The sequence below is a fragment of the Hippopotamus amphibius genome, chromosome 17, assembly GCF_030028045.1.
Source record: "Hippopotamus amphibius kiboko isolate mHipAmp2 chromosome 17, mHipAmp2.hap2, whole genome shotgun sequence".
Classification (NCBI taxonomy): domain Eukaryota; kingdom Metazoa; phylum Chordata; class Mammalia; order Artiodactyla; family Hippopotamidae; genus Hippopotamus; species Hippopotamus amphibius.
The window spans coordinates 50,124,203-50,136,160 of NC_080202.1; the positions used below are offsets into that span (position 1 = coordinate 50,124,203).

The 11,958-nt window shown below is 54.5% G+C and overlaps 1 protein-coding gene across 1 annotated transcript; it reads right to left on the reverse strand.

Annotated features, from left to right (window-relative positions):
• Positions 1-3,161: 3,161 nt before the first annotated feature.
• Positions 3,162-5,225, reverse strand: SPPL2C (signal peptide peptidase like 2C). Its single transcript, XM_057716830.1, has one exon. It carries the CDS (start codon positions 5,223-5,225, stop codon positions 3,162-3,164), a length of 2,064 nt encoding a protein of 687 aa, XP_057572813.1.
• Positions 5,226-11,958: the final 6,733 nt, after the last annotated feature.

The window sequence follows — 11,958 nt, forward strand, 5'->3', positions numbered from 1 at the left end:
AAGAGGATCCTGGCTCTGGGGTCAGGGCAGGAGCAGGTGATGCTGGGCCATCAGAGAACAGCAGCAGCACCAGCAGCAGTGCTACAAGATTTCTGGAGCCCAGGCTCAGCTCCTTACCTGGATGGCTTAATGCTTGCCACGGCCCCCTGAGCAGGTAGTATTATCCCTGGCCCCGCCCGCCCCCCCCCCCCCCATTTTATAGATAAAATGTTTTCTGAATGCATGCCTCTGTTGGGTAGAACAGTGAGGACAGAGTTGGACTCATTCTCCCCTGAACCTGTTGGGACATGGCTGGGGGGCGGGGGGGGGCTTCCCTGCTCAGACCCTCCCTTCGAGCAACCTCTCCTTGGAAGCAGGCATCGCCCTGCCGCAGGGAGCTCCAGTCCAGCGTCCTCAGAGCCACCCTGGCTGCAAGTTCCTGGGACAGCGGAGTTCCCCTGCCCCCCAGTCTAGGTGGTGAGGGGGACTGAGAGACCTCGGCTGTGTCCAGCCCTCCCCCTCCGGCCCGGCAGAGGGGTGTAGCCCACCCTTGGCAGGCCCAGTGACGCAGGTCAGCAGTGGGGAGGCCGTGCCGGCTGGGGGTGAGCCAGAACCTGCGGAGGCCCCTCTGTCCAGGCCAGATGGTCGCTGGCTCCAGCAGGAGGGGTTGCCAATGCCTCCGGTCAGAGTCCTGGCCCGGGTTCCTTGCTCTGCCCTTGTCCAGACCCGGCCTTCAGGTGTTGTCTGTCAAGGAGTCTGGGCTTCGTCCCCAGTGAGTGGGACTTTCTTTGAGATGCCCTTTACCTGCACCCCCCCCACACCTGACTGGCATCCTTCCTCCCCACCCCAGGGCCCAACCAGACCCCTCAGAGTCTCATCTGCACACAGATCAAGGCCCTGCAGGACCCCAGGGAGGCGGCCTGGGGTCTCCCCTCATGGTGTCCAGGTTGGATCAGCTCATTCATGTGTCCATTCATTCACTACAACCAGCTTTAAGAATGGAGGGGCCTCCCTGGTAGCACAGTGGTTAAGAATCCACCTGCCAATGCAGGGGACACGGGTTCAAGCCCTGGTCCGGGAAGATCCCACATGCGTCGGAGCAACTAAGCCCATGCGCCACAACTACTGAGCCTGCGTTCTAGCACCTGCGAGCCACAACTACTGAGCCCATGCTCCACAGCTACTGAAGCCTGTGCACCTAGAGCCCGTGCTCCACAACAAGAGAAGCCACTGCAATGAGAAACCCACGCACTGCAACAAAGAGTAGCCCCTGCTCGCCATTAGAGAAAACCCATGCGCAGCAGCAAAGACCCAATGCAGCCAAAAATAAAATAAACAAATGAGTAATAAAATAAATCTTAAAAAAAAAAAAAGTATTAAATGAGGTGGGTTGAGACCAGACCCACCCTTGACTCACAATCTTGTGGCTGCAGCCAAGGATGGTCTGGAAGACAACCTGGGCTGTGATGGGTGAGGAATCCCAGGAGGGCGGCCTCTGGGTCAGAACTGCAGGCAGAGGCCAGGCTTTGCCCAGGATTCACTGATTCATTCATTCATTCCTCCAACAAATATAAATCAAGCACCTGCCACATACCAGGTCCTGTTCTACACAGATGAACAAGACAGAGGGGTCTCTGCCCTCACGAAGCTGACGTGACTGCAGGAGATCAGAAAACTAGTGAATGGGGTGTAGGATGATGTGATTGAGGCCAGGGGCTGCTTTAGGAAGGGTCATCAAGGAAGGCTTCCATGAGGAGGGGGGCATCTGAGCTGGGGCTGGAAGGACAAGAAACCAGCCAGACCTGATTCTGGGGGTGGGAGGAGTGGAAGGCTGCAGGTAGAGGACCCAGCATGCAGGAAGGACCTGGGGGGTGGGGGGAAGATGTGTGTGGTGGGGCTGGTGTGTGCTCGCTGGTGGTGGTAAAAGCAGGAACTCTGGTTGTGGAGGGGAGGAGTCGGGGCCAGAACTCAGAGGCTTGTAGGAGCTGGATTTGATTCTTTCAGCTCCTTTCAGAGAGGGGAGTAATATAAACACAGCTAACATTCATATCGTTCTCTCCACATGCATTGTGTCAGTCCTCTTGCATAAGCCAACTCAATCAAACCTCCCCCCTCCAAGTCCCCACAGTAGGTCCTATTATTATCTCATTCAACAGGTGAGGAAACCGAGGCACTGAGAGGTTAAATCACTTGCTCAATGACACAGGACAGGTCAGTGGTGGAGCTGGAATTCCCAGTAGGCTGCTGGGTCCAGAACTCTAACCACTGTACAACACTGCCCCTCCAACATAGCTTCCTCTGGAAGCCTTCCCTCACCCCAGCGTTTGTTTGCTCTGCTTAAGCAACATATAAACACCATAAAGCTTAAGAAACTGTGGGATCCTCAGGAGGTCATCTTGTCCATGCCCCTGCCTCCAGGTGGACATGGTATTATAAGTCCCATTTTGACAATGAGACTCCTGGAGTTAAGAGATTAACTGGTCCATTATCCAGGGTCAGTGAAGGAAGCATGGGAACTAAAGCTGTGGTCTCCTAAATTCTGCCACTCCAGCTCCAACCTCTCTATCCCCGTTTTGAGACAATTCTTGAGCTGTTTCTTAACTGTTCTCGGTTCCCCACCCTTCCCCCAGCTGGACAGCAGTCTCCCTCTGTGCTCACCACAGGGTAGTGTACACAGCAGACGCATACTCAGTCTGTGGATGCAACAGGCACACGATGGGCGTGGTGTTGCTGACCAGGATGCCTAGAGCAGCGATGCTTAGCAGAAAGGGTGGATGTGAGCTGACACCTGAAGGCTGCTTAGAAATGTTTCAGTGAGCCAGGGAGCTGGGCTGCAGTATTTCTGTATGGGATGGGAAGGGTATCTCAGCCAGAGGGAACAGCATGTGCAAAGAGGGAGAGGATGTGGCGTGATCAAGGAACAGTAATAATTTGATTGGACCTGAGCATGAGAAGAAGATGGGCAATGAGGCCAGGGTTGGGCCGCAGGGACAGATGGGGCCTGTCCCAAGGACCCTCTAGGCTCTGCATGGACTTACTCTGTGGCTGCTGCTTTCTTGCAGTTCTAACAAACAAAGAGCTCCTTTGGGTAGATACAGAATATCTTTAATGCCCCGATTTATTTTTGTCACACGTGGCTTTGCTCTGTGATAGCTAGAGGCACAGGTCTCAGGGCCCCCAGTTCACAAGAGAGCCTGAGTCGACATGCTCTTCTTCACCTTCCGACCCTTCCCCCGGTGGAGCCCCGTCCAGGGCAGGCTGGCCTCGTGGGCCTGGGCCTGGGCGTGGGTGTGGCCCAGCTCCGAGGGCGGGGGCGTGAGTGGTACCAGCGTGGCTACTGGCATCAGTGGCATCAGCTCCTCTGAGGCCCCAGGGAGGGTCCGGGGCAGCTCATCAGGCTCCAGGTTGGCATCGCTCCAGCCCTCGGAGCTGTCACTCTGGCCTTCCGGACCGGTGGCTTCATCCTCAGATATGGTGACAGTCTCCGCCGTGTCCTCCCCGAGGTTGCTGTCTAAATCCCCTGCCGACTGGTCGGTGGCCCCCTCAAGCTCGCCGGTTCGGTGGACATCTGCTGTGTGTTCCTGCTTGTGCTCAGAGCCAGCTGAAGGGGCACCGCAGAGCCCTGGCGCAGGCTGGGCAGGGGTCTTGGCTCTGCCCTGGCCGGTCCAGAAGAGGGTGAGCTCTTGGCGGCAGGCGGCCACGGCCAGGCTGGTGAGCAGGGTGCTAGACACCAGGTAGAGCAGGGCGGGCTGGCCCATCTGCGTGAGGGCGGTGGCAACAAAGGTGACCAGCAGGCCCACCGCGTAGGCCGCGGTGCAGGCCACGAAGTAGACCTGCCGCGAGCGGATTTGCACATCGAAGCGGCGACAGTAGGCCACCAGGAAGCCGGGGACCACGATGTCACCGAAGCCGAGGATGGAGAAGGGCTGGTCACACAAGGTCAAGGCCGAGAAGCTCAACCGGGGCACCTTGAGCACCATGGGCAACCTCTCGTGGCTCAAGGAATCTGCCGGGCCGGAGGCTACCGCCACCATGATGCTCTCGCCGGTCCTGGTGAGCAGGGGCGTGATGAAGACAAAGAAGACGTCAAAGGCCAGCAGGGCCAGCAGGAAGGAGGCGCAGCTCTTGAAGGTGGGCAGGCGCACGCGCCGCAGGACGAAAAGGCAGTAGGCCACGCCCAGCATGTCCTGCAGGAGCCACGCCCAGCGGCCCTGCTTGCGGTAGGTGAGCCAGAGGCCCGTCACCGCCATGCACAGGCCGGCCAGCAGCAGGGGCAGCCGCAGACAGGCCCGGCAGTCGGGCAGGAGCCACCAGCATCGCTGCAGGGGCAGAAGGTGCACCGCGGGCGCCAGGCAGCTGTAGAGGCCGGTGCCGGCGCCCAGGCCGAAGATGGCGATCATGACGTAGACAAAGCAGTCGTAGAAGATGTAGAGCAGCAGCACAATGGAGCAGGACGTGGCGACCACTGCGCCCGTCATGGCCTGCGTGAAGTCCACGGGTACGTCCTCGTCTTCTTCCTCGTGCCCTCGCTGGGCTGCCACTGCTTCCCGGTGACTGTGACCGCCAGGCCCCCCTCCCCCTCGGGCCCGGTGCCGCTGCAGCCGGTCAGCCTCGGTCACGCCCGCCCAGTAGCCGCCTGCGGCCACGGTGCCTGCAGCCAGGATGAAGACGACCACCAAGTTGTAGTCAAGGGTGGGCTCTGGGGGCGCGTACAGGGCCACGCGGACCCCGCCGCCGCCGTGGGTGTGGCTGAGGATGTCGAGCATGTCGGTGTAGCGGAGCACAGCCACGGGGATGGTGAGGTCTGGCAGGGGCTTGCGGGGGTCCCGGGTGGCCGGGGTGGTGTCTGGGCACTGCTGGCCGCCGACCCTGCTCACGATGAGCAGCCCGTGGGCGCCTTGGCCCTGAGCCAGCCAGCCTTCGGCGTGGAGGCTGCAGTTACCCCTCAGGACCATGGCGGTGGTCTGGCGGAGGGGCCGCTGGCTGGGGGAGCTGGGGTGGGCCTGGTGGGAGGACCCCTCGCCTGGGCACCAGGGTGCCTGGGTGCCGTCATGCAGGGCCAGGAGTGGGGCGTGGTGCAGGTCCCGGGGCAGGGTGACGTAATCTGAGCGGAACAGGACGCAGTAGTCCTTGCTCCAGTTGTCTGACACCACGTGGACCACGGCGTACTCCCCCTGGGCTATGGTGCTGGCGAGGAGGAGGAGGAGGAGGAGGGGGAGAGAAAGAAGGAAACCCAGGCACGCCATCCTCCTCAGACACCTACCGCCGCATACCAGTGTGGCAGCTGCCTGCAGCCTGCTGCCCCTCCCACGGGCTGGGTGTGGCCCTCTGTCACAGAGCAGAAGCTCTGCCTTCTGTCCAGGAAACCAGGGCCACACCTACCTAGTCACAAAGCTGTGCAGCCTCTCTGGATCCTGTCCCCCAGCCCTGCCTCTGGATGGAGAGGTCATCTGGGTCCCCTAGCTCTGCCTAGCTCCCAGTGGAAATGGACCAGATAATTTGAAAAAAGAGGTGGGAGGATGGGGTTGAGGATCCCAGACAGGATTCTGGACCAACCTTGCCCCTCACACACTGGGCAACCCAGGCAGATGCCTCTCCTCTCTGTGTCTGTTTCTTTAACTGCAAAGAAATGAGGACGTTATGAGACTTTCTAGGTGGTGCAATGGTTACGAATCCTCCTGCCAATGCAGGGGACATGGGTTCGATCCCTGCTCCAGGAAGATCCCACATGCTGCAGAGCAACTAAGCCTGTGCGCCACAACTATTGAGCCTGTGCTCTAGAACCCATGTGCCACAACTACTGAAGCTGGCACACCTAGAGCCTGTGCTCCACAGCAAGAGAAGCCACTAAAATGAGGAGCCCGTGCACCACAGTGAAAAGTAGCCCCCACTCGCTGCAGCTAGAGAAAGCCTGTGTGCAGCAACGAAGACCCAATGCAGCCAATAAATAAATAAATAAAAATAAAGAAATGAGGACATTAGACCAGAGAGTTTCCAAGGCCCCTGGGATCCCTGACCTCAGTGATATTGTGCACTTTTATTGAGCTCTTACTAAGTGCCAGGTGCTTTATCCGTACTCATGCCACCCTGCAAGGTGTTACCACACCTACCCAGTGTGAGGCTGCAAGCTGTCCTTTAAATCATGCCCCTTTTTGCAGGCACATGACTGGAATGTCTTTCTCAGAACCCATCCCTCCGGATTTAGGAATGGCCATTTCTTGCAAATGGAATTGAGCAGAAATGATGTGAGTCCCTCAGGGACCTGGACAGAGACCGTGGGGCTCCTTGTCCATCTTTTTCCTTTTCTCACAAGTCAGTCACGGACAGGCCATTGGCTATGGAGAGGAGGGTGTTGTCCTAAGGGATGGGGAGAAAGGGAGTGAAAGGAGCCAGGCCCCTGGATGTCTGCATGGAGCATGGGATGCTCATGGTGGACTGTTAGATACATTATCTTCCTTAAGCCACTGGCTTATTGTGAATCTCTTTGTTACAGCAGCTTAACCTTACCGGAATACCCGCACTTTGTGGATGTGTAAACCAAGGCTCAGAGAAGCCCACCTACGGGCCCCAGCCCCAGTCCCCAGATCTGGCTCTCATACTGGACATGACCCTGAGGTCTTGCCCTGTCCAGGGAACTGCCTGGGGCCTGCCTGGCTCCCTGACTGCTTGACGGCAGCTCAGATCCTCACCCCGAGGCCTCACTGGCTGCCCACTTTTGTCCTTCAGGCCCTGCCTCCAAGGATAGCTCCACCACTGTGTCCAGGAGACCACAGGCCCCATTCTGAATGTGTCACGAGCACAACTTAGGTCTTCTTTACTTTTCTTTCTTTCTTTCTTTCTTTCTTTCTCTCTCTCTCTCTCTCTTTCTTTCTTTCTTTCTTTCTTTCTTTCTTTCTTTCTTTCTTTCTTTCTTTCTTTCTCTCTCTCTCTTTCTCTCTCTCTCTTTCTTTCTTTCTCTCTCTCTCTCTCTTTCTCTCTTTCTTTCTTTCTTTCTCTCTCTTTTCTTTTCTCTTCTCTTCTCTTCTCTTCTCTTCTCTTCTCTTCTCTTTTCTTTTCTTTTCTTTTCTTTTCTTTTCTTTTCTTTTCCCTGCTGCACCGCCAGGCTTGTGGGATCTTAGTTCCCTGACCAGAGATTGAACCTGCAGCCTTGGCAGTGAAAGCACAGAGTCCTGACCACTGGACAGCCAGGGAATTCCCAGGTCTTACTTTCTTCACAGGAGTTGTCTCAGGCTTAGGTTTTTGTATAGTTATGTGTTTCCGTGTTTATTTTCTGTCTCCTGCAGGTCGAGCTCCATGAGGACAGAGAGCTTATCAATTCTATGCACCACTCTCAGATTCTGGAACAGAAAGTGATGTTCAGGAAATATGCGTGGGATGCAGGAGTGAGTGGCCCTGCTTTGCAGTAGAAAGGACCAAGGTGCAGGGCGGTGAAGGGACTTTTCCAAGGTGACACAGGAGTGGCAGAGACGTGATTCAAGCTTAGGCTGTTGGGTGGAGGAGCTTCTGGCCGAGCCTGCTCTGCTCTGTGTGATGTGCTTGGGGCACCACGTGGTCGACCTGCTTTTCCCAGATGGGTGGGAGATGGTCTCTCTCTCTTTTTTTTAGTATTTATTTTACTTTATTATTTATTTATTTATTTATTGCTTCGGGTCTTAGTTGCAGCATGCAGGCTCTACGTTGTGCGTGGACTTCTCTCTAGTTGCGGTGTTCAGGTTTTCTCTTATTTAGTTGTGGCATTCAGGCTTCAAGGCACGTGGGCTCTGTAGTTGTGGCGTGCAGGCTCTCCAGTTGAGGCACGCAAGGTCTGTAGTTGTGTCAAGCGGGTTTAGTTGCCCTGCAACTTGTGGGACCAGGGATAGAAGGAAGTCCTGGGAGATGGGCTTATTGAAAAAGTCAGTGAAAAAGGGAAATCATCAAAAAGTCACCTATAGGACTTCCTAGGTGGTGCATTGGTTAAGAATCCACCTGCCAATGCAGGGGACACAGGTTAGTGCCCTGTTCTGGGAAGATTCCACATGCCACAGAGCAACAAAGCCCGTGCACCCAACTATTGAGCCCGTGTGCTGCAACTATTGAAGCCCATGTGCCTAGAGCCTGTGCTCCACAACAAGAGAAGCCACTACAATGAGGAGCCCACGCACCACAATGAAGAGTAGCCCCCGCTCGCTGCAACTAGAGAAAGCCTGTGTACAGCAACAAAGACCCAACGCAGCCAATAAATAAATTAAATTAAAAAAAAAAGTCACCTACATACTTTACACATTGTACTAGTTACTTGGGCTGCCTTATATAAATGATCACAAAGTGAGTGGCTTAAAAGAGCAGAAGTTTATTAGTTCACAGTCTGGAGGCTAGAAGTCTGCTATGGACTGAAAGTTTGTGTGCCCCTCCCCCACATCTGTCTGTTGAAGCCCTAATCCCCACTGTGATGGCCGGTGGTGGTGAAGCCTTGGGGAGATAATTATGTCGTGCGGGTGGAGCCCTCATAATGAGATCAGTGCTCTCGTAAGAAGAGACATGAGAGACATGGTCTCGTTCTCTACCACGTGAGGACACAACAAGATGGAGGCTGTCTGCAAACCAGGAAGAGAACCCTCACCAAGAACTGAATCTGCCAGCACCTTGATTTCACCTTGACCTTGACGTCCCAGTTTCCAAAACTGTGAGAAATAAATGCTTTTTTGTTGTTGTTGTTAAAGCCACCCAGCCTGTGGTATTTGTTGTGGCAGCCCAAGCTGACTAAGAAAAAGTCCAAAGTCAAGGTGTCAGCAGGGCCATGCTCCCTCAGAGACTCTGGGTGGAATCCTTCCTTACCTCTTCCCAATCTGGATGGTAATCCTTGTCTTCCTTGGCTTGCAGCTACATCACTCCAATCCCTGCCTCTCTTGTCACATGCCATCTCCATGTGTGCCTCTGTATCTTTTGTCTCCCCCTAAGGACACCAGTCACATTGGATTACGGCCCATCCGTACAATCTCAACTTAATGATATCTGCAAAGGCTTTCTTTCCAAATAAGGTCACATTCACAGGAACCAGGGGTTTGGACTCTACATCATTTTTGGGGACACAGTGTGACCCACAAAACTCATTTTATGTTAACTTCCAATGAGTAAGCATGCAGTCACTGATCTCTCTTAAGACCTCTCCTTGGGTTACAGGTCCTCTTCCTTGTGAAATCCACACCAAAGAGACACCATCTCCAACATCCAGCTCTGGATTCTTTGAGGTGGAGAGTGAGCTTTGGACCCTTCAAAGTGAGTGACAAGTGGAACCGTGTAGACTCTGACGGTCTCCTCCCACCCAGTTGTTTACATTTGTCTCACCCACACCTGATTTGACAGCTAATAAATATTTTGTGTGACTCAGATTGTGTCTTTCAAAGCATGCGACTGCATTTTTGTAAGAAATAACATCCCTGCTTGTTTGTGCATTTCTGTTTCATCCATTCATATAACGTTTAATTAGATTACAAACAGTAATTACAATGACAAGTTAACTGTCAGAAACACTTTAGAGAGCAGAGACAACTGACTGGTGAGCAGATCCCCAGCTGGTGGGGGTGAAGTGGCAGGGCAGGGGGAGAACACTGCCAGCTGCCCCTCCCTGGGCTCCTGTTAGAAAGGGAGAACAGGTGTGTCGGTCAGGGGCCATTAGGGGAGGGGCACTCGGCTTATATAGTTCTTATGAGAATGCAGCAGTGTCTAGACAGGGTGCATCTCTCTGCATCCGAGCACCCAGGTGCTGGGCACTGCAGGGCTGTGATAATAAAACTCTCTCTGGGCCCCCAGCTACTAATGTTTAGCCTAAACTCTACCTCAAGTCTCTGTTCTTTGCACAGGGAGCCTTGGGTCTTTTAAAAAACCAAAGACTAAGACGCCTACCGGGGTAGCTATTATAAAAAAAATAAAACAGATAATAACAGGTTTTGGGGGACTTCCCTGGCAGTCCAGTGGTTAAGACTCTGCGCTTCTACTGCAGGGGGCACATGTTCGATCCTTGGTCAAGGATCAAGATATTCCACACGCCGTGCAGCGCAGCCAGAAAACAAACAAATAATCAAAAATTTTTTTTACAAATAACGCATTTTGGCGCAGATGTGGAGAAACTGGGATTCTCATCTGTTGCTGGTGGGAATGTTGTAAGTGGTACAGCCTCTGTGGAAAATACTAGCTGCTTCCTTGGTAAGTTAAACGGAAAGTTACCATATGACCCAGCAATTCCACTCCTGGGTATGTACCCAAAAGAATGGAAAACAGGTGTTCAAACAAAAACTTGTGCTCGAATGTTTGTAGCAGCACTCTTCACAATAACTTGGAATAGATGAAAAGAACCCAAATGTCCTTCAACTGATGAATGGATAAAGAAAGTGTGGTCTACCTGTACAATGGAGTATCATTCCGCCATACAAAGGAATGATGTTCCGACGCCCGCTAGGATGTGGACGGACCTTGAAAACATCAAGCAACGGAAAGAAGCCACACCCACAAGGACAGATATCGCATGACTCTACTTGTAATGAAATGCCCCGAATAGGCAAATCATAGAGACAGAAAGCAGGCTGGTGGTGGCTGGAGGCTGGGGGAAGGGGTGATGGGGAGTGACTGCTCAGTGGGTCCAGGGTTTCATTAGGGTGATGACAAGGTTCTGGAACTGGATAGTGGTGATGTTTGCACAACCTTGTGAGTGCATTTAATATGCTGAATTAAAATGGTAAGTTTCATGGTGTGTGTATTTTACCACAATTTTAAAAAGAACAAAACAAGGAGTAACTCCAGTCCCCTCCGGGGGCACTGTGCTCAGGACCTGCCTGGTTGTAAATCTTCTGGACCCCATCAGATCAGCATGTGCCCACATTTGGGGTTCAGAAACATGGGACCCCCAAACAGAGCCTGCTCCCGCCTCTCCCCACCCCCGATTTACCCTTGGGCTCCCGGTGGTCTGGGCTCAAAGAATTCTCTGGAGGCTCATTTCCTCCGAGGCTCTTCCTGGCTCATAGAGGCTTTTGAGTGTCTGTCTAACTGCTGCTTCCCCAGATCCCCCCATCCCGCCCCCCAGCCCCCAGCCCCCAGCCCTGGAATTGCTCCTCTTCATGGCTGCTTGATGCCCTGACAGGATGCCCTGGTAGGCTCAGTCCCACGCGTGGCCGAGGCCCACTCCCCAGGCTGTGTTTCTGCTCCAAAATTCTGCAGCACCCACACTACCCCATGCCCCCTGGATTCCACCCCTTTCCTTGAGGGCATCCTCCTGATCTCCAGCTTCTGTGCCTCCCCGCTGCCCCCCTTAGCTATGGCCTGGGCTCTCAGGGTTGCTGCCCAAGGCAGGCTGGGGCAATGTCTCTGCCGTCCGTTTGGGGAGCTGGAGCGTTGATCCTCATCCACTCAGGGCAGAGAGGGCGGCAGGCCCTGGGCAGTGCGTCTCAGCCCAGTGGGGATGCTCAGGACGGGTGGGATGGTACCCAGCTCACCTGGCCCGTGCACTGCCCTTGCTTCCCGGCCCAGCGCCATCCTGGGTGGATAGTCTAGAGAAGGTACAAACCCTGAGAAGGGACCAGATCACCAGGTGCTCCCTTTCCCACAACCCCAGTATTGAAGGCAAGAGAGGCAGGAGCACGCTGGCCAGTCCCACCTGCACGCCCTCCCACCTTTGCTGGGTGTCCACCGTGCTCCCTCAGTCTCCTCTTAGGCACACTGAGTGCATGGCTCCCACCCCTGTTTCTGCCCCCACCTGCCTTGGACCCGTGGGCCATGAGGCTGGGCAGCAGGCCTCTGTCCAGGACCCCTTGAAGGGGCAGAAGGAATGGGTGGCAGCCTGGGGGCCAAAGGTGGTCTCCAGTGTTATTTCCAAATGATGATCTTATTGGTGTTTTCAATACACTGAGAGCTTTGAAAAATATACCTGGTCCAGGCCTCTCTTGACCTGAGCCTGCCCAGCAGGATCTGCAGGGGTTATGGGGCTGTGGAAGGTGGGGAATAGGAGGT